Genomic DNA, 22,944 nt, shown 5'->3' with positions numbered 1-22,944 from the left:
CCTGCAACACTGGATCCATTGGATTTCCCTCTTAATGATGGCAGAGATGGAAGAGTCGAAGGCCTATTTTAGAAGGTGCTGTGTGCCAAGAATTTGTGTTAGAATTGATCCTCAGCTTCATATTTTTAGAGTATCCAGACTTTGGGGATGTAAAATAAGAAGGGTCACTGACCCGAAACGTTAACTCTGCTTCTCTTTCCACAGATGCTGCCAGACCCGCTGAGTGGTTCCAGCATTTCTTGTTTTTATTTCAGATTTCCAGCATCCGCAGTATTTTGCTTTTATTTGGGGATGTAAACCCTTCTATCTTCCTCACCTCCAAAATTCTTCATCGTTTAATGGTAGAAATTAATAATGTCATCACATGAATATGGAACAACCTCAGACAGCTGTTCTCTCCTCTTTTAATGCAAGCATTAACCTGTCTATTGAAACAAAACAAAAGTCTTTGCTAAAATAACAGACAGAAGTTTGATGATAGTGTTTCCAACAGTAATTTCTACCCTACAGCCATTAACATACTCAATGATTAGGCAAAAATTAAATTCAAAATGCTTTTATTTTGTGTAATAATGTAAATTATTCCAGGAAAATTGTACAAGCATTCCCATAGTTTGAACAGAAAACTTTTCTGTGTGGCAATTCTTTCCATGTGTTAAGGAACTTCACGGAGGAGCATAAACCTTTCTATAAGCAATCTTAACTTGCACAAATTCTTAACTGTGCTTTGCAACAGTCAGATTCGGGGCAGGAAATCAGACAGAATCCGCAAACAAAGCAAGCTGAACTCCTGGGAGTAGGCACAAAAGCTTTGTAAATTTTGAAATAATTACAAGGAACCATATAAAAATGGCATTGTATTGTGTTACAATGAGCAATCCTGACTCAAGAATGCTGTCAGACAGAAAGGCATCAGAATTCCCAATTACAGGTTGTTACCGTACTTGTGAAATATTTGGAAAACAATGTAGAATATTCAAGGACAAAATCAATAGCTGATACAGATCATTAGGTAAGAGAGAGAAATCAGTTACCATTGTGTAGATTTATGCTTATAATGACCGACTTGTAGAATACATTTGTTCCCTGGGGCTCTATAGATCAATTTCCGAAAGTAATTGAAGTTTTTGTTCAGACCACCCCATTTGAAGTTGCTCTAAATAAATCTACCTTCCCCCTAGACATTAATACTGTTTAATATAATTGAATTTATATTAATAATAGTTGCAGCATATATGTTATTGTCAGTAATTTTTGATTATATGATTTTTAGTGTATAATGATCTTTTTAAATGTGTCCTACCCAACTAGCTTAAATGCTTTTTCTTGCATATTTAACAAAAAAACACTTTGCATTTGGTTTTCTTTCCTCAAAGATGTTCTGCAAGGGTTTTTCTCAGGACTTGCATTTATAATAAGCATTTCATCACAACTTTTCAGTGACACTAAGAGAATTTTGCATACAGTAATTTGAAATTCAGTCACCCCTACTGCAAACCCAGCAGTCATTTTGAGCACAGCCAGATCTTTCAAATGGCTGAGGTGCATGATTGATTAACCTGTTGCAGGCCAGGGTTTTCAGGAGAACACCCTGATCTTCTTCGATTATTGTTGTGGGATCTTTAACGTCAGTGAAAGTAGACAGACGGGGCTCGGGATTTAACAGCTCAACCCAGTACGACGCCACAATGTCAATCTTAGGTTTAGTGCTCACTCCCTGGTGTGGGACTTGAACCCATAATTTTCTGACTCAGAGGTGAGACTGCTGGCAACTGATCCAAACGAACGCTTTGAGAGACATTTCTACCCACACAGACAACTTTCAAAATAAAATTTCTAAATTGTAGGAAATAGAGCTTGATTTTTTTAAACATGTGTGAACCATGTTGGGAAAAATATTTTTCTATATTTTTGGCATTATCAACATATGTTTGTGTTGTGAGAAGCCAGACCAAAACGCCAAGAGATTACCTTCTCACCCAAACATTTCTGACTGTTATTAATGCTTTGTGGGCCTGCCGTTGACTGCTACTATGTTTATTTTCCTGCCGGGTTTCCTTGCCCTGTCCACTGGGATTGATGCATCATTTCCCCCTTGGCGCCAAGGCCTCACCATGGAATGATACACTTGGCTTCCCATTTAAGGTGAATTCTTCACTGTAGTGGCAGTTAGGTTGTATACCCTGTGCTACCACAACAATTGTGAAAACTCCTGCAATTTCTTTGATATTAATGCAAACGCAGGATTCTACAAATATCAACCAGACATGATTGTAACTTACCTTGCCAATTTTTCAAAGTGCGGCCGTTGGCACTTAAATCCTACCAGTCTCCAGCTGAGACCCTGGTGGGAGACCAGCAGATCCCCAGGAGAGGCAGTCATTTCCACAGTTACCCTGGGAGTTTTTGCCAGACTCCCACCGGAGTCACAGCCAGGACTAGGGGGTGGCAGGGTTGGTGGGTGAGGGGGTTGCTGGGTAGCTCCAAGACTGCGTTCATTTTGGTCATAAAATTGAGTTGTTTCATTGAAGCTGTTGGGCAGCCAAATTCATGTAGATTAATAGGAAAAAGGCAGCAAGTTGCGGTGTGACATTGGCAGTTTTCAAATCCCATCAAAACTATAGGATTGAACCACTGCCTTTGATTGCGATGCACATGCTCAGCTTTATATGTTTCTTTTTAAACATTCAAACTTAAGGTGAGTGTGACGTAGATGAAAAGTTAATAAAAATGGTCGTCACATTGAACCAGAAGGCATATATCACCATGTGTTGCTACAGACATCCAGCTTGTCGGTTATAATACTAGGCTTTCTTTTCAACAGCTGGTTACTAGGTAATATACTGTGCGTGATGGCAGTCTGCATGGAATACAAAATGGTGTCACTTTTTTCTGATAGTCGTATCAGCGCGCAGGATCAGCACATCTTTGTAGCCTTTACATCATAGATTTCCTGCAAAGTAATGGAGGCCCTTATTAACAACTGGCTTGTGTATCAAGTTTGTATTTGTTTAATGGAACTAATGGAACCTTTAGCTCTCTCATTTTGATCATGTGCTAACTCAGCTCTCTTCAGCTATAGAATTTAAACAGTGGCACCCCAGACATACCTTAGTGGAAACACGACACATTTACCGAGGTAATAGTCTGGATGTTCCACTTTGGAAGGATTGGGCTCCATCCCCAGCGTGGTGGGACTTCCTGCTGCTGCAATGGTGAACTCCCGACTCCAGGGTCAGCTCCCTGACCTCTGCCAAGGAGTTGCTGTGCCAAGCTTTGGAGGACTCCAGGCCTCTAGTGAAACTAAATCGGATGCCGTGGTCTGTGCTATTTTGTTTAAATTTCCCTCCCTGTTGCCACAACAACCCTGGGCTCCATGGGAAAAACAAGTATTTAAGGAAAATGACAGAAAATATGTCTTATGACAAATTTCCATCATTTAAATACCATTTAAATTTGTCTGTCCATGTACGGGCAGACATGTTGAAATGTCACCAGTTACTTCCAGTAGGAAATCCAATGGCTGGTCCCACCCAAATATCATCAGGGGGCCAGGAGAGGAAATTCAGACAAACAGCTTCCCATAGACCAATGCTTAAAATGTCTCTGTGAAATAAGGTAGAGTAATGCAGAACATAGCAAGCATAACAAAGCTGAAATGAACTTAATGCGTGGTTCCGTTATTTTCACCCAGAAGTGTGTATTTCCCTTGGACCTGCCAAGTCCCATCAAGTACTAATTTGAACTGCTAACTGGTGTATTCATATTCCAAAACACTGTAAACTTGCAGGCTTCAGATTCCCCTAGTATTCTAAGTTAAAAATATTGCTGCCCATTGCCTTAAAGTCTTTCCGGTTGAAGATACTGACCTCAGTTCTAAGCAACACAAAAAAGCAGGCCATAAATCATTAGCTCCCTCAGACTCATGATGTCCTATTTTCACATGGAAATCTGTTCCCAGAATAATTTACCATTTTCATTCACAATACCAATGAGGGTTGAAGTTCATGCGCTCCTTTAAGGACCCTAATCTAAAGGGCAAGTATCGAATTGAATGTGGGATACCACTTAAACCTCATCGTTCCATTTGTTTCTACATGACAATGCTTTTGAAAGACAAAGGTGGGGGGATTTTTTTTCCAATGATTATGATCGGATGACGATTGCAACAAGAAATAGGTAAAGTTTAGAGTTTCTCGTTTGTCCTTATCATCGCCATAGAAAACAAAAAATGCCCAAAGTCTCGCTACAGAAATGTTTTGTTTCATCGCCAACTGCTGTGACAGAAACTGTGTGACAGGAAGTAAGTGTTACACTTACAGAAACTGCACAAGATACACAAAACTTTAAATATATCATAAATAGATATTCCATTTGAAAAATTAATGGCTTAAAATAAGCCACATTCAACCACATTGTTAAAGTGAGGGCACCACAGTTGTAAATTATTTCAAGAAAATCATATAGCTTTGTGTCCTTACAGATGTCTTTTTCTGAAACGAAGCCATTTTGTTTTCGGGTGAATGCAGACCTGGTCACCATTGTTCTTCAGAGTGGCTCTGTCAAGCAAAAGAGCAAAGTGCATTATAAATTTAAAACAGAAGAAGGGAAACCACTTGATAAATCCACTACATGATGTGTTGCTGAGCTGTACAGACCAGGATGCATGAGTACCTGCACACCCTCAGGACATGCCAGAAAGAAATCTGCCTTTCATTCCTATCAACTTTGCCAGTACTAGAGAGAGTCCCAGGTAACACCCAAGGGGGAATCTCAAAGTTGGACAGGTGAAGCTGAGGGAAACTCCCTGATCCTGTCAGCTTTGCTTTCTTTCAGTACTCAGAGATTTCCCAGTTTAATGGCATGATAAGGAATTCAGCAGAATTATCTTCAGAACAGCAGTGTTTTGGCAGAGAATGGAAATGCCACGCTTCATTTTGTAACTTTTCCTGCATGGAAAACATTGTTGAAAAGGTTGCAGATGGTTCTAATTTCACTAATGTCTTTCTCCTATTACAATCAACCTGTGTCTCACCCTCCTTATGGGAAGAGATACATGGGTGAAGAGGCAGGTAAAGACTATCAAGGCTGTTCTATACTGTCATGTATTTTTGTACACATTATATCTTTTCGGCAGCATTTCCTCTTAATTTCCTGTTTTGATTTCTGAGCATATAATCATTTGCTATTATTTAGGCCAATTGTTAAGTCATCTTTTCATGACCCTTTGTTAAAAGTTAATCTTTTACTTTAGTTTCCAACAATGATTTTCCTCCTGTATGTCTTTTGATAATGAATAACAACAAGGATGATGAATTTCATAACAACGTTCAAAGTCAAAATTCCAAAATGCTTGAAGAGGTTTGGATGATGCAATGGGTTAAATGCTAGTTTTCTAGCCCTGGGACCTGAGTTCAAATCCATCTTAACTAATGTGAAATAAGTTTGAGCAAATCTCAATCCAGTTCTTAGTAGCAATGGACTAACAGAACAAGACCACATCTAATCTGCTACTCATTGGCAATTTTGCTCAGCAAGAGTTGGCATAATCTACAGCCAGAGTGGTGGAAGCTGACTGTCCTATACCTTACCTGGGCGTGCTTCATTCAAAAACTCAGTGGCAGAACTGGGAAGCCCAGCACTACCACTGCTCAAAGAGAAAAATACCACCAATGCTGCTGAATGTTTCCTGCATTTTGTGTTATTTCTAATAAACTTTGATGCGCAACCTTAGATTGTCTACTTGAAAAACAAGTCTTTTTTAATTCTTTCATGGGATGTGGGCATCACTGACAAGGCCAGCATTCATGGCCCATCCTTAATTGCCCTTGAGCTGGCTTCTTGAAATGGTAATGAACAACAAAGTAAAGTTTGTTTGTAGAAAGACATTATCTGCATTTATATAGCGTCTTTCACGACCTCCTGACGTCTCAAAGTGTTTCACAGCCAATTAAATTTCTTTTGAATTGTAGTATACTGCTGGAGAGCATGCTACCCAACTGAACACGACAGGACCCGACTACATGTGTCGGGTTCGGGCCAGGTTGGACACAGTGACAGTCAAGACAGGAAACACTCCGCACTAGTCTGCAGTGAGCGATTCTATCCAAGGTAGAGCACAACCTCTTCATTAAAGTTGATTATGTTCTGGTGGTCGGGTTGGGGCAGGTCAGGCATGGGAAAAAATGAAAGGACTTAGGTTGGTCGGATGTGGTTCTGTTGGGCTCAGGTCGGGTTTCATCAGCAGACCCTAGCAGGCCTTTATACTGCTGTAAAGTAGGGAAATGCAGAAACTAAATTAGAGCAATGAGGCCCAATGCCCATTGGTTCAATCACAGGGGTCATTCCCTGCACCCAGTCTTGAATTATCCAATAATTTGAATTCTGCAGCACAAAAAGTCCGACTAAGTGGGGCTTATCACTTTAGATGTGGTTTTATCCATGAACCATTTATACCAATGGAATATACCCAGATTTTAATATTTTGCTTCTCAAAATTTTTGAATTTTTAATAAAGAATTCTTTGTTATAACACAAAAGTACGATTTCTAAATCTATATCTATACTGACAGTTGTGAATCTTAACGGCTACAGCGGAGGAAATGAATGGGCATGAATATAAGTAATAATTGACTCAGTAAATTAGTGTTGAGGAACATGTTTGCCACTGATTTTAAGTCCTGCTTTTGACTGTTCAGAATTTTATGGCAGTGTAATGGAATTAAACGCATTATAAATAAATACCTGGAATTCCCTAATAGACCATGAACAGAAGTGAGGAGAGTTTCCAATTTGGCATTCTTCCACAACACTAAATAAGCAGGAAAATCAACACCCTCGTCATCAACCCAAATAAACAATCCACTCAGACATCTAGCCAAACAAAGGTGTTCCCACTGCCAACCAGTTGGGAGGTAGGATTGGGTAAGTATTTCCAGATGTCAGGTTCATGGCTGATCCTGCAATCGAGGGATTGTGGAATAGAAGCACAAAGTTCTAACAAAACAAAACTAAAAGTTGAACACGTGCCCATGGTTATTGCCTGAAATGCAGTAAATTGGCTGAAGACTGACCATCCCTGCTGCAGCTCCTTGTACCTCAGTTTCTCAATGTTTGTCCTCCAGTTATTGGCAGTAGATGTCAGCTGTCAATCTGACCATGATCTCACCATCCTCTGATCACACAAGAGAGACTTCTTTACTAATTCATAAGCTAACATATTGTAAGATTTTGTTTCCATTTTTGCATATGAAGTAATAGGAGCATTTTCACTTTGTTGAATTGATTCTGGCAAAATTCTTGACTATGCGTAAAATAAACCGAGAGAGAAATGATACGGAATTAACGTAGTTGTGAATCAGGGTACGTAACAGTGACTACACTTCAATAAGTAATGCATTTACGATGAAACACTTTGGCCCAGGATTTGCTGAAAAATAACAGTGTCTGAATGACCCACACAATCAACCTCTCTTGGCCCAGAAAATGAACAATTAAAAGTGTGGAGGCTCCTTTCTTCAGTTAGTGAATTGTTGTTGGAGATTTTTTAAGAGTCATTATTTTAAATTGAAAATTTCTTACTTTTTCTTTTTGTCTCTTTTTTTCTTTCTGAATCAATTATTTTTCTTTCTGTACCTAATTTGGCATTGAATTCACCTATTCGAATTCACCCTCCTTCTCAGTCCTTTCTCTGTTTATTTCTCAATCTTTAAATCTCATTGGTTGATCTCATCATTCACCAAGGTCTCAGATGCCCCCTGCTCCCACTGCAGCATTATTATCTTGCCATTTTCGCAACATTTTTGAGCTGAAGGAACACATCGAACTAACAGGACACGTCATGAAATGCCCCATTTCCAAATCCTGGGCCAAACATCCCCGGATGTGATAAGATGCAAGTCCATTCTAACACATTTTAAGGGTGCCACAAAACACACAGAAAGCCAATTACTGCTTTTTACCAGCCTTGCTCACCTTTCTACTCCTTCATCAAAATCAATGCACAAATTAATGGACACTCTAAAATAGGCATATGACATGTCATGTCAGCAATATTGACCTATACATGGGACAATTTTCTAGAAGAGACCGATGACTCATTCAGTCAGGACCCAACTATGCGGAAAGAGTGAGGGTTGCCCAGTTGGTAAGTATCTGGCCCATAGCATGTCTGTGTTATGATATGCCTAATTTTCATGTCTATGCCTTAGGGTTACCAAGGCAATGGTCTGAGTCTCCAGTTGATAGCTCTGTTGACAAATCTACCTATCTAAACACAAAAGAAATATAACCCATCAGGTCTTATCATTAACTATCAGTTGAATGGTTTATATTTAAAATATGTTTTTTCATTGGCCAGATCTCATTGAGGACAATTCGTATTATAGGCTTATTATAGTCTGCCATTTGTTATTTGTTCCATCCTGTAGGATATTCTTTAGAACCCTGGCATCAAGTTCAGAGGAAATCACTGGTATGAAACAAATGCCAAGCAGTTAGACCAAGTTCTTGTAACTGGCAGGGCTACCAATGATGATATAAAGCATAGAAACATAGAGCAGGATTAGGCCATTCGGCCCTTAGAGCCTGCACTGCCATTCAATATGATCATGGCTGATCATCCAAACTCTGTACCCTGTTCCTGCTTTCTCCCCGTATCCCTTGATCCCTTTAGCCCTAAGAACTATATTTAACTCTTTCTTGAATATATTTAATGATTTGGCCTCATCTGCTTTCTGTGGTAGAGAATTCCACAGGTTCACCATTCTCTGGGTGAAGAAATCCCTCCTCATCTCAGTCCTAAATAGCTTACCCTTTATCAATTAGACTGTGATCCCTGGTCCTGGAATCCCCCGCCATCGGAAACATCCTTCCTGCATTTAGTCTGTCTAGTCCTGTTAGAATTTTGTAGGTTTCTGTGAGATCCCCTCTCGTTCTTCTAAACTCTAGCGAATACAAGCCTAATCGACCCAATCTCTCTTCGTACATCAGTCCTGTTATCCCAGGAATCAGTCTGGTGAACCTTTGCTGCACTCCCTCCATAGCAAGAACATCCTTCCTCAGATAAAGAGACCAAAACTGCACACAATACTCCAGATGTGGTCTCACCAAGGCCTTGTATAATTGCATTTAGACATTCTTGCTCCTGTTCTCAAATCCTCTCGCTATGAAGGCCAACATACCATTTGCCTTCTTAACTGCCTGTTGCACCTGCATGCTTACTTTCAGTGACTGGTGCACAAGGACACCCAGGTCTCACTGCACCTCCCCCTTTCCCAATCTATCGCCGTTCAGATAATAATCTGCCTTTCTGTTTTTGCCACCAAAGTGGATAACCTCACATTTATCCACATTATACTGCATCTGCCATGTATTTGCCCACTCACTCAACCTGTCCAAATCACACTGGAGCTTCTCTGCATCCTCCTCACAGCTCACACTCCCGCCCAGCTTTGTGTTGTCTGCAAACTTGGATATATTACATTTAATTCCATCATCTATATCATTAATATATATTGTGAATAGCTGGGGTCCTAGCACTGATCCCTGTGGTACCCCACTAGTCACTGCCTGCTACTCGGAAAAAGACCTGTTTACTCCTACTCTTTGTTTCCAGTCTGCTAACCAGTTCTCTATCCATGTCAGTACTTTGCCCCCAGTCCTATGTGCTTTAATTTTGCATGCTAATCACTTATGCTGCTAATGGTGACTGCAACAACTACCGTGGAATCTCCCTGCTCAACATAGTGGGGAAAGTCTTTGCTCGAGTCGCTCTGAACAGGCTCCAGAAGCTGGCCGAGCGCGTCTACCCTGAGGCACAGTGTGGCTTTCGTGCAGAGAGATCGACTATTGACATGCTGTTCTCCCTTCGTCAGATACAGGAGAAATGCCGTGAACAACAGATGCCCCTCTACATTGCTTTCATTGATCTCACCAAAGCCTTTGACCTCGTCAGCAGACGTGGTCTCTTCAGACTACTAGAAAAGATCGGATGTCCACCAAAGCTACTAAGTATCATCACCTCATTCCATGACAATATGAAAGGCACAATTCAACATGGTGGCTCCTCATCAGAGCCCTTTCCTATCCTGAGTGGTGTGAAACAGGGCTGTGTTCTCGCACCCACACTTTTTGGGATTTTCTTCTCCCTGCTGCTTTCACATGCGTTCAAATCCTCTGAAGAAGGAATTTTCCTCCACACAAGATCAGGGGGCAGGTTGTTCAACCTTGCCCGTCTAAGAGCGAAGTCCAAAGTACGGAAAGTCCTCATCAGAGAACTCCTCTTTGCTGACGATGCTGCTTTAACATCTCACACTGAAGAATTCCTGCAGAGTCTCATCGACAGGTTTGCGTCTGCCTGCAATGAATTTGGCCTAACCATCAGCCTCAAGAAAACGAACATCATGGGGCAGGATGTCAGAAATGCTCCATCCATCAATATTGGCGACCACGCTCTGGAAGTGGTTCAAGAGTTCACCTACCTAGGCTCAACTATCACCAGTAACCTGTCTCTAGATGCAGAAATCAACAAGCGCATGGGTAAGGCTTCCACTGCTATGTCCAGACTGGCCAAGAGAGTGTGGGAAAATGGCGCACTGACACGGAACACAAAAGTCCGAGTGTATCAGGCCTGTGTCCTCAGTACCTTGCTCTACGGCAGCGAGGCCTGGACAACGTATGCCAGCCAAGAGCGACGTCTCAATTCATTCCATCTTCGCTGCCTTCGGAGAATACTTGGCATCAGGTGGCAGGACTATATCTCCAACACAGAAGTCCTTGAAGCGGCCAACACCCCCAGCTTATACACACTACTGAGTCAGCGGCGCTTGAGATGGCTTGGCCATGTGAGCCGCATGGAAGATGGCAGGATCCCCAAAGACACATTGTACAGCGAGCTCGCCACTGGTATCAGACCCACCGGCCGTCCATGTCTCCGTTATAAAGACGTCTGCAAACGTGACATGAAATCGTGTGACATTGATCACAAGTCGTGGGAGTCAGTTGCCAGCATTCGCCAGAGCTGGCGGGCAGCCATAAAGACAGGGCTAAATTGTGGCGAGTCGAAGAGACTTAGTAGTTGGCAGGAAAAAAGACAGAGGCGCAAGGGGAGAGCCAACTGTGCAACAGCCCCAACAAACAAATTTCTCTGCAGCACCTGTGGAAGAGCCTGTCACTCCAGAATTGGCCTTTATAGCCACTCCAGGCGCTGCTTCACAAACCACTGACCACCTCCAGGCGCGTATCCATTGTCTCTCGAGATAAGGAGGCCCAAAAGAAAAAAGAAAATCACTTATATAGGACCTTATCAAAAGCCTTCTGAAAGTCCAAATATACCACATCCACTGGTTCTCCCTTATCTATTCTACTAGTTACATCCTCAAAAAAATTAGTAGATTTGTCAAGCCTGATTTTTTTTTAGAGATACAGCACTGAAGCAGGCCCTTCGGCCCACCAAGTCTGTGCTGACCAACAACCACCCATTTATACTAATCCTACATTAACCCCATATTCTCTACCACATCCCCACCATTCTCCTACCACCTACCTACACTAGGGGCAATTTAAAATGGCCAATTTACCTATCAACCTGTAAGTCTTTGGCTGTGGGAGGAAACCAGAGGACCCAGCGGAAACCCACGCGGTCACAGGGAGAACTTGCAAACTCCGCATAGGCAGTACCCAGAACTGAACCTGGGTCGCTGAAGCTGTGAGGCTGCAGGGCTAACCACTGCGCCACCCCTGTAAATCCATGTTGCTTTTGTAAATCCATGTTGACTTTGTCCAATCTTGTCATTGCGTTCCAAGTGCTCTGCTATTACATCTTTTATAATGGACTCGAGCATTTTCCCCACTACTGACGTCAGGCTAACCGGATAAACAAGTTACATTATCTTCGGGATTAATGCTGGCCATATACACATAGTTTTGTATCAGGTGCTCATCTATTAATATTCCGGATCTAATTTCAAGAACACTGCCATTAACACCCAGTAAGTTGCTTCCACATTCTGTTCTCTCATCCTGTGGGGTTTCTTCTGACTAGACAGAGCCTGCACCTGAGGAGGGGATGGATGGTGTGATCCGACTAAACCATCAATGTCAATGGTAAACAAGCAATAGGAGGTGGCAAAAGAGGGAGTCTCCTCCTCTTGATCTTCTCCATAAAATGTAATTTAATGCCACTTGCTGGTCCTTGAAGCTTTATTTCGTTTTCATAGCCCACATTTCCAAGCAGAGACCCAGGAAAGTGAGGTTGGAAGATGGGAGACCGGCTGACATCATTCCCACCTTGCTTATTGAAGTGCTGCCGCCTGTTTCAGGCAATACAGTCCAACCCCTGCCCCCCAATCCCAACGCCCCAGCCCACTATCTCCATTTGGGGAGCCCCCACTAGTGCACAGGAAGTCCTGGCATCGCCCGTCTCTGCCCTTTTCTCTTCTGTTTAACACCCGGGAAATAAACATATCCCAGTCACAAAGCAAATGAAAATTGGCACAAATAAGTCAAATGTTGCCTTTATTTTCTTTGGATTTTGGTATTTTTATTGGTGTGGTGGGAATTCAAATCTGGGTTTTATCAGTATTCTGAATTTAGAGTTTTGACATGAAGAGTTATGCATTCTGATTAATTTAAAATACATTTTAAATGCACAATTGATGGATTTTTAATCAAGAAAACTAAGACTCATTCAGGTTTATCTATTTTGAACACAATAATCAGACTACCTCTTTCCCAAATCCAATGGAACAATCACCCTTCCCTTTAGAGAAACTCTCCGACTCATTCAACAGGCAGCCTTCTCAGTTCATAGAGATATTATCTATCTTCTAGCCCACCCCACAAGGTCCCAGACTGTGTACTTCATAGTGTGCAAATTCAGACTCTGGCTGGAATTATCCCAGCCCTGTGGAGGTAGCTTTGGAGGCAGGCAGGGGGCTTGGGGGTTGGGAGGGGTGGGGGGGGGGCGGTGGGGAGCCATTGGAAAATTTGACCAAGACGCGTCTGGTCCACTCTCTGAAAGGTTCCTGCCTCCAGGAGATTCTCCCAGAGTCAGACTCCCAGCGGCAGCGGCCACCCACCCATCCGCAGCGGGTAGCTCATCAAGGTATTTAAAAAGACAATTAGCCCTTAATTGTTCACAGCAATAAAATTTTACAAAAAGCCCCTGGGCCCCGGGCTGCGCCAGGATCCTGGAAATGCATTGGAGGCAGGAGGTTGGAGCTCCAGCGTATGATTTTGGACATCCATGTATTAAAGAGCAGAAAGGTTGAATATGGAATATCCGCTGTCAGATGCATTCATCTGGAGGTGATTCCCCTGCAGACTGATGCCCCTGACAGTTCTGGCCTTTAGTATTTGCAAGCTGTTGGGACCATTAGGTGAGTGCCTCCATCTTGCGGTGCCCTCTTGTTCTGCGTCAGCCTGAGCACTGCTCACCTTCTGCAATAGGGCTGCCTTCCCTTGGACACCTCTGATTGGTTCCCCTGTGTCCATCCGCCATCCCTAATTGGACGGTGAATGCAGAGGCAGCCTGTTAATTGGCCGCCTCCTGTGAGATCACGCCACAGGGCACACATCTGACGTGAGTAGGATCAGGACCCACAAACTGAACTGATGCCTGAAAATTTTTCAAGTCGAGAAAATTCCGGTTCCTATCTCTGTGGATTTTTGAGCAGCTCACTGTGAGGCTAAGCATGGAGCTGCATTTCCACACCTCAGGATCTGGATAGCAAAAAAAAAAAATGCCAACCATCTATTATTCTGTCATCACTTATTTTCTTTACATATCTGAAATATCTGAGCTGCCTTTCAGGGATCTGGTCCTGTCAGTTCAAATTGCTTTGTATCTTTTCCAAGCCCCTAGAGCTGAGAAGTGCAAAGAAAATGATAACCTGAAACTATAAAATATGGGATGTTATTTTCTCTTTCATATGATCCGTTTGTAGGTGTGGACTTCATTCCTCCTAGGCCTATTGTGTTTTGATGGCATGCCACTTGGAGTGATGCATAACCATCTGATCTTCCCCTGTGATCTCGCCTACTTTACAGCCTCCATATCACCAACTACTTCATTGTCCTTAGTTGTCAGTTTCTCATGGGTCTGTCCTTCCTTTGGGATCACCGTGACAAGTGAAGACTTGGACCTCTTATTGTTCCCATTCCCCTTCTTTTACAAAAGCAACTTTCATTTAGCTATTCTTTTGGCATCACTCAACAACATTTTGCATCCATACAGTACCTTTAACATGGTAACATATCCTAAGGCACTTCATAGATGCGTTATCAAACATAATTTGACACCGAGCTGCATAAGGGATACTAGGACAGGTGACCAAAAGCTTGGTCAAAGATTTGGGTTTTAAGGACTGGCTTAAAGGAAAAGAGAAAGGTGCAGAAATGGGGAAGTTTAGAGAGGGAATTCCAGAGCTTAGAGTCCAGGCAGCCGAACGCACGTCCGCCAATGGTGGAGCGATTAAAATTGAGGATGCACTAGAGGACACAGTTGGAGGAATGCAGAGATCTCAGAGGGTTGAAGGGCTGGAGAAGGTAACAGAGATAGGGAGGGGTGAGGTGATGTGGAGGGATTTGAAAACGAGGATGAGTGTTTTGAAATCAAGACCTTGCTGAACTGGAAGCCAATTGTAGGTCAGCGAGCACAGTGAGAATGAGACTCGGTGTGAGTGAGGATACAGGCAGTAGAGTTTTGGATTTGTGGGCATCCTTCCCATTGTACTTCATGGCAGCAGTGGCATTGAGCTCGTCAGTGCCAATCACAGGAACAGACCATAGCCTTAAGAAGTTTTGGCACTAAGTTATGAACCGCTCTTAATAAAAGCTTCCCGACTGTTTGAGTTTTCTTTTGCGATCTACTCTCTCTCTCTTGGTTTGTATTGAGCTATGATTGTGCTGGCAGAATGCCATTCCATTTGCAGCTCTCTGTGCTTCATTCCCGTGTATTTCATGTATGTGGCCAGTGCCCAGCAGTATCACCGTTGTGCCAAACAAAGAGCAAACTGTTGGCACAGCAGAAAAGGGGAAAGCCCGAGTGCTGTCACAGCAAATCAATCATCAATAAGAGAGCCTGTTCATCATCCTTTACTCGAGTGCTTTGAGGGTTCCGGCAGACTTACCTTATTAAACATTTCAACAATAAGCAGCAAAAAAAAAAATGCAATGTATATATTCAAAAAGTTACAGATTTCTGAACATTTCTTTTATGTTGAATGGTCGTGTCACTGCCAGATTAATCTGGACACCCCCCCATCCCCCTCCAGCTCCCATTCCTTTCCTGATAATTTATGCTGGGTTTGGACCCAGAGGCCTTTCAGTGACTTTTACTTATCTGTGAGCATGGACAGTGATTGTCAAGTGGCTAATTTACTGTGAGAAGCATCATAATTGCCTAACACATACGCACTTTCAAAAGCAGGAGTCACTGGCTAAGCCTCAAAGGTTGGATCCCTGGCTGACTTGTATCTTTAGCCCAGGGGCACTGAGGCCAATTGTGACCCTAGGCAAGAGAGGCTAGCTGAATGCAGACCAGTGATTCATTTAACTAAATGTTTCTGAACATTGAGACTCCTCCAATGACTCAGCTCAAGCCAAGTGCAGTGGGAGCATTATAATTAGCCTCAGCTTTCCTGAGTTGGACAGTCAGACGACCACTATCCAGTGAACCCTACTGGTAGTGCATGTGTGGGTGTCTGGCGAGGACTGGATCATCAGTGATCTCACCTACAGTCTAACACCGCTCATCATCAAGGAACCCCCATACACCCAAAATGAAGTTAATGCCTTCAGGAGGGAAAGAGTCATGAGAATACTATTTTTACTTAAAGATAGCTGCAATAAAGATGAATATAAATGTAAAGTATCAGATCAATAGAACTTACATGATTTGTAGGGGGCAGTTTGGAATTGGAAGAACCATCAGCTTTTGAATGCTGTTTGGGCTCAGTCGAGTTGTGCCACCTCTGCACTTGCATCTGTTAATTATTGATGATGGCTTTTCTGGGGAGGCAGGAAACAAGAGATCGAGAGATAGAGAGAAGATAGCGATAAAGAAAGAAAAACAAACACTATGAACAAACTGCATTTATAATTCTGGTACAAATGGTACAAAGAGTGGAAATCTTCCGCTTTCATCTAATATAAACTCATACACAGCTCAGGTCCAAAGCATTCCTTTCATAGCCAGACTTGCGCACTATGTCAAAAAGTCTTTGCTGTTTCTGACTGACTCTATCAGGAACAGGCTAGAATCCTCCTTATGTCCAAGACATACAGCTAACTCGAGTTTATTTCAATTTATAATATAAGATTAGACACAGTGCAATAAAAAGTTATTTGTGCATTCAAGACACCTTCTTTAGGCATGAAGCCAAATTAGCAATTTAAACTGGCAATTTAAAGCTTCCAAACTTGACATTTTATTCAATAAATTTCAAGGATATTTTTAAGAAAGAAATATGCAGTAATAATATTGTGTGCTGTCTTACATTGTTTACAATAATTAAGAAGAAATAAATACAATGAATCGCTTCACTAATTGTTATGATTGCTTTCAAGGAAGTTATATATCACTTTTCAGTGAAAAGAGCTTTCTTTTTGCATTGGGCAGAGAGGCAGTACTTTCAAAATATTCCTCAATTATCTCCCCAGCATATAATGTACTTTTTTAAGAAGAATTATCTACTGACTACAGAAAGAGTTTTTCTTTAACTCAGTCCCTCCCTCCCCTCAACATGGAAACCCGACAATTTTTCTGTCAATTGAGAAAGTAGAACTTGCTTTTGTATAGCATCTTTCACATCCTCAAGACACGCTTTGCAGCCTTTGAATTACTGTTGAAGTGCAGTAACTGTCGGTATGCAAGCAGTCAAATCGTGCACTGCAAGATTCCACAAACAGCAAATCAGATCGATGGCTAGTTAATCTTTTAATGACAGCATTTAAGGGATGAACATTGGCCAGGACTTGATCAGAAGGTATTTATGAACTGGCTTCAGTTCAGTGGACATCAGCGACTAGCTCAGTCACCAAGTGGCTGATCTGAAAAAAGAGAGACTTGCACCATTCTCCTCTCTCGCTATGGGTATGCAGTGGCGATCTTCTCTCTCTGTACTGACCAGGTGCCCAGCAGACGGGTCGGCATTTAAAGGAAGGAATCTGTGAATCAGCCTCATCTCAAGTCTTCATCTTGTCCCAGAAATGGGTGGCGTGACAGTTTGCAGACTTGTTTGCACAGTGCTAATCGGCATGCTACCTTTGATACTTTGTCTGTTCAACTTCAAATCTAAAAGGGTCATGATTTGTGATTTGCTATTTTTACTGAGCTTTGGCAAATGAGCTAAACTAATTCAAAAGCAATTTAGCAATCCATCAGTATCTCCAACAGGAGATGAAAGTTTGGGGTATGTTGTTGAGAATGGCTTATGTAAGACAAAAGCAAGATTTTACTTTGATGTCTTCAGACATGAGATACAAATGCATGGAAAGAGGTTCCACAATTACTATTAAACAGAGCACCCCAACAATCTGAATTCAAACACACCTTTGTAGTTGAATTTTGCATTATGTACCACAACACTCTAAACTACTGCTTATTTTCAGTCATGACCCAAGCTGAAATTACCCTGAGGATTATACTGCAGGTCAGTTCTTAGTGATCGTGTTAAGAAATTGGTTTCTATGTTTTGTGACAGTCTTTATACCCTCCCCTGGAAAGGAGCCCAGAGAGTAAAATCAAACCCTGATTTATCAATGTCGCTTCTCAGAGGCCCAACTTAAAGCAGTAAACATTTCATTGTAATGGGACAGTAAAACCTAAATGTAATGTAGTAACTGTTAACTCTTCATGCATCAGTTCCCGCACTGTGTGAGCTCCTTCACCAGATCATGAATCCAAGATCAGTAACACTTAGATATTCCTGAGTCTAGCATAGTGCCCCTGAGTATTCCACTGATTCTTGATAGTCTTCAGATGTACATTTGTCTCTCAGGATAGACTACAAAGAATTGATATTAAGCATTTGCAGAGCTTATATGTCAAAACATTGGCAAAAAAATCATAAAATTATAATTCTTCTCTTGTTCTCCTCAAGCCACACACAGCCTTGGCAGGTTTGCAGGACATCTGGGTTGCAAACAAGATTCATAATGTTCCACAGGATGATTTCACACACTTTTCTAAGCTTGAATATATGACAAAGACAGAATTAGCTAGATATTATGGGCTTGGGGAAGATTTTTGAAATCCCAATATTCTTTGAGAAGATTTCAGTACATCTCTCATGATAGAGTATAGGTTTATAATAAAATGTTACAGGAGATTCAACTGTTATATAAATGACAGGAAAGATGCTAACAGTAAGTATTATTGGTGCTTAAGTTCAATAAGAGGTGTCAGCATTCTACATGACCCTAGAGAATCACAGTTCATTCCAATCCTGTCATCGTCTGATCTTTCTCATGCATGCTTTTTCTGGATCGTGATCAAGAGCAAATACTCAGACTGATTCCTTCCCTCTGTAGACCAATGTAGCAGCCCAACCCACCACCCCGACAAAGGTCAAATTGGTCAGCATAGATTGAACCTGAGACCCTGAGGGTTTAGTTACATTTTAAGCTGTGCTTGTACGAACTGAGCCAGCGTGAGTGGCTGTCGATCTATTCTACAACACAATATTCCTCCTTCATGTAAACATGCAATTTGATTGTTTCCAGTGAGATTGGTCCTCATCCAGTTGGGATGAAGTAAAACAGTTGCAGAAATATCAGAGATCTGATGCACGGGAGCATCAGTGCTCTGAAAGCAGGTGTACAGAATGGTCACACACTCCTCTCTGATCTTGGAAAGGACGCTTCCATCAGTAGACTTTACAGCAACTTGAAGCAAGCTCTTGAGAATGGCTTTGGTGTTGCATGTTAACTTCAAGTCTGTAAGTGGTGCCTGGAATATGCAAACTGCATTCAAAGTACTATATATGAAAATAGAATAGTTAAATGTTTATCACTTTCACCATTTTCTTCAAGAAATTTTAGGACTAAGATCCATGCTAAGCACAGAGATGCCTGCAATCATCACAGTAGTTCCTGTACTATTCTTCGTGGGTCTTAGCAACAATTATTCCATGAACAAAACTAGGAGAGACTACAGTTTCACTATTTGTATTGCTTGGCTGCTGATCTTCACAAATCCCCATACTGTGAAATGATTTGATTGTTGTACAAATCGAAAGTAGGACCACTGATCAGCTGCCCATTGTATTTGTTACAGTTCATTTCATCAATATACCTAAAGTGGAGGAGAATTTGTGCACATTGTCACAATACACAAGAATATTTTACGCCCTTTCTCTGACTTTCCTCCTTATCCCTTCATTCCTGAAGGTGGTGACATCAGCCCACCAATATCTCATCAAAGGGGTCTTAGATGAAGAAGAGTAGGGCAAATGATGTGTGCTGTATCCCATAGTTTGTAAACAATGTAGCCTTTCCCATGTTGTGATAACAATACTGTGGTGCTAAAATGCCTCATCGTTCATAGTCCCTTTAGATAAAGTTCTTTTTCACTATTCTATTGAGCCAGAGAAAGGTGCCAATTTTAGATTCCCACTCTGTTAAGCCAAACACTCACAGCTATAAGTATCTAGGCTACGGAGGAGAAAAATTGACTGCCCATGAACATTATCCATTGATCCTTGCTGTAAATGTGTTTGTATGGGCATTGGATGGGAGCAAGCCCCTCTCAGCTACGATGTCCTCCCATGGTATTAAAGCCTGCTGATCCTCACAGTGCAGGCTTATACATAAAAGTGGCCACTTTGATGAGATACTGGGGCGCTGACCAACAGGTAAGTCACCATCTTCAGGACTGAAGGGATAAGGAAGGGGAATTAGAGAGAGGGGGAAAAACATTCTTGAATATGGTGAATGGGAGATATAAACAGTGTGACAGAAATACTCCTCAACTTTAAGTACATTTGCAGTGATTGAGGAAATCAAGTTTTGTTTTTATTGCATGGAATCCTTGGATTTTCACTTTGTTCTGAAAGGTAGATTTTGAGTTTTAGCAATTCCCTGAAAAATTATACCTTGTAAGTGCAAGTTATCCATTGCAGATGGCATTGTAAACACTAAGACACTGTCAAAAAAATACCCTAAGGCTTTAGTTACTGGTAAGGGTAGCTAGCTTTTTTAAAAAACTCATCCTAGTCATCTTACAGAGTTTGCTTGACATTATAACATCCTTTAAAAACTGCAAAAGACACATTGCAACATGTGCAGTGCATAAAAAAATTAATAGTACTATCCCTAGTCTGCAAATTCCATGAGAGTTGCGATTACTAGGAACCCCAATGGAAAATAAAAGGGGGCATTTTCCTGTTTCTGTGCCTAGGCACTCTCAATCAACTGAACTCTGTGAATATTGGGAAATCTGGCAGATTGGAGCCCATGCCAATAAATGGAACCCACCCGAATTTCATTCCACTAGTTTAAATAAAGGAAAATCCAGTAGGTTCCTTTATAGACGCCTGCTGCAAACCAAACAATTTTCCAATATTCACTGAGCCTTGGTGATCCAGTGCACCCAGAGCAGAACCAGGAAAGTCTCCCCAATAAATTCCATCTCCTCGTAGTAGGCATCAAATACAGCCTAATAAACAGAGAGTTAGCCTACTCAATATTTGGATATTCTTAGGAGGATTTCGTCTATTCGATACTTGGATAGTCCAAGGCGGAGGAGAGAGATTCATATTTTTCCATAAAGAGGTAGATGAACAGAACAGCAAACAGAACATACAGCAAATATAACATACAGCAAATATAACATACAGCGAGCATTCAGAACACACAGCAGACAGGCAGACTGTAGCTATCGCGATAATTTCGGCGCGAGTTTGAAAATCCAGTTGGCCAGTTACATTCCATAATTTAATCTGTTTTTCCAGTGACTGCAAACTACAATAACGACTAAAACATCCAATGACACTGACGCATTTCACACGAGGGCTCTAATCTCCCAGTAGCCGCCTGCAGCTTGCCAGAATCAATTTTAAAAGCTGTTTCTAAAATTTATGGGGCCGTTACCTTGCACGTAATGGATTTATACATTAAAAGGAAGCTTGGCGTGAGATAACGGTGACCCCTTTTGGCTCATTTTATTTGCCACTTGTACAATCTTTAAACTGATTATGGATATGTACTGGAGCAAAAGTTTTGTGCTCACTATAAGGGGTAATTTTACGTGTCTGTGCAGCAAGGAGCCTTGCTTGTTGCCAGTGCATCTTTAAAATTTGAGCTGGGCAACCATTCAGAACTCATGAAAATTACCCTTCTCATGTTAACGGGATGCTATCAATGAGGAAATTTTATATGTTCACTTTAAAGCACTGACGGAAGCTTCATTAAATAACTCATTTGCCACAAATTCTAATAAACTCACTGAGCATTCACAAGTTTTCTCTGCTAACAAAATTCTTGCCCATTTAGGATTCTCTTCTGCTCGAAAAGCTTTGTATAAGGTGAATGGTTACATTCTGTTATTATTCCCAATTGCCCTTGTTTAAAACTGCATGGCATTAAAAAATTGACTAACAAATCATGCCTAAGGATTTTATAAACAGCGTTGGATTTTCAATTGCTGTTTGCTTTGTAGAAATCTTTGTGCTAGATATTAACTAAAGTAGAGCAGATTGCTTTTTAAAAAAAGTTGAAATGAGTGAAACTTCTCTGACACTTTTAAGGACAATGATTCAATAAACAGATAATCTAAAAAGCGGCAGCGAGTCCCGGGGAGTGGAATGTTTCCTTCATGCAGATGACATACGTCATTGCCAACCAAAATGTGTCTCTCACACTCATGATATTACCGTTGCTGGTTAGACAGTCCCTGTGTCCCTATCATTGTCATTATAACATAGGAGTATAATTCAAACGCACTTTAGCAAGACGCTGTTCTGAAGGTCATTCAGAAACTACACATTATCCTTTCGCTGCAAATAAGAAGTCTATAGCACCACAAATAGACAGAAAATCCCAAAGATAATGAAGTTCCAAAGAAAGATAATTATTAAAGAGTAGTTTAAAAAACTGGTGAAACATTTTTTTTAACTTGGAAATGTAACAAGTTAAATTATCTCTGTGCCAAATTAGTTTGATGTGTTATTCAAAGACTGAACTGAATGCTTATTTCAGAACATTACAAATTTAACAAATATCAAGCATTATCTAACACAAATTGCATCTGAACCCTATTTTTTGTGGGTTTCTATGTTAAAGATAGGCCAAGAGGAAGAAAACCTATAGTTGAAGTTCCACGTTTTTGTAAAATGCCTTCATCTATGTTAGTTGAAATCAGAAATGAATCATTTATATCAGTTGAAGCCAGAAATGAATCATTTATATCAGTTGAAGCCAGAAATGAATCTGTATGCACATAATAAAATGCTTTCACTGAAAGCAATTTTACAACAAGTAACTTTCTTTCTCAGTTTTTGTTTTAGTATTATTTCTATGTTATCCTGTGCTGCCTCAGTTACTGTTTACAAGAAGCACATTTTTCAATTCACACTCTGGATAATACTGAACAGTAAAGGTGTTATAAATAGTTGAAAATCATATACATATCAAAAATTAACTAACTAATAGTCACTTACCCCAAGACAAGTTGATGCAGGTTAGCCCGACCAGAAGGGCTATCAACACATAACTTTTCACATTCATGTTGGGTGGTTTGCAGAGGTTTGTACAGCACAGCCAACTCAGATTGAGAGAACCCAAATTCAAATTATTTCCAGCTAAATGTAGCTCTGCAGTTGGAAAGAATCCACCCCCATCCCAACTTTTTATTGGATGAAGAGGGAATACCCAGGATGGTAGTTTATCAAAAACTGGCAAGGTGATTGCAGTTGCATTTCTTTCCCAATAATTGGAATAGAT

General features: G+C 41.2%; 1 protein-coding gene across 1 annotated transcript; it reads right to left on the bottom strand.

Annotated features, from left to right (window-relative positions):
• Positions 1–540: 540 nt before the first annotated feature.
• Positions 541–22,816, bottom strand: LOC137355485 (stromal cell-derived factor 1-like). The gene is made up of 4 exons (XM_068020674.1): positions 22,662–22,816; positions 15,894–16,011; positions 4,482–4,559; positions 541–2,953 (listed from the first exon to the last, which is right to left on the bottom strand). The coding sequence occupies exons 1-4, from the start codon at positions 22,726–22,728 to the stop codon at positions 2,938–2,940; spliced, it is 279 nt and encodes a 92-aa protein (XP_067876775.1). The 5' UTR covers positions 22,729–22,816; the 3' UTR covers positions 541–2,937.
• Positions 22,817–22,944: the final 128 nt, after the last annotated feature.

The sequence above is a fragment of the Heterodontus francisci genome, chromosome 42, assembly GCF_036365525.1.
Source record: "Heterodontus francisci isolate sHetFra1 chromosome 42, sHetFra1.hap1, whole genome shotgun sequence".
NCBI classification, from domain to species: Eukaryota; Metazoa; Chordata; class Chondrichthyes; order Heterodontiformes; family Heterodontidae; genus Heterodontus; species Heterodontus francisci.
This window is presented reverse-complemented; position numbering and strand designations above follow the sequence as displayed.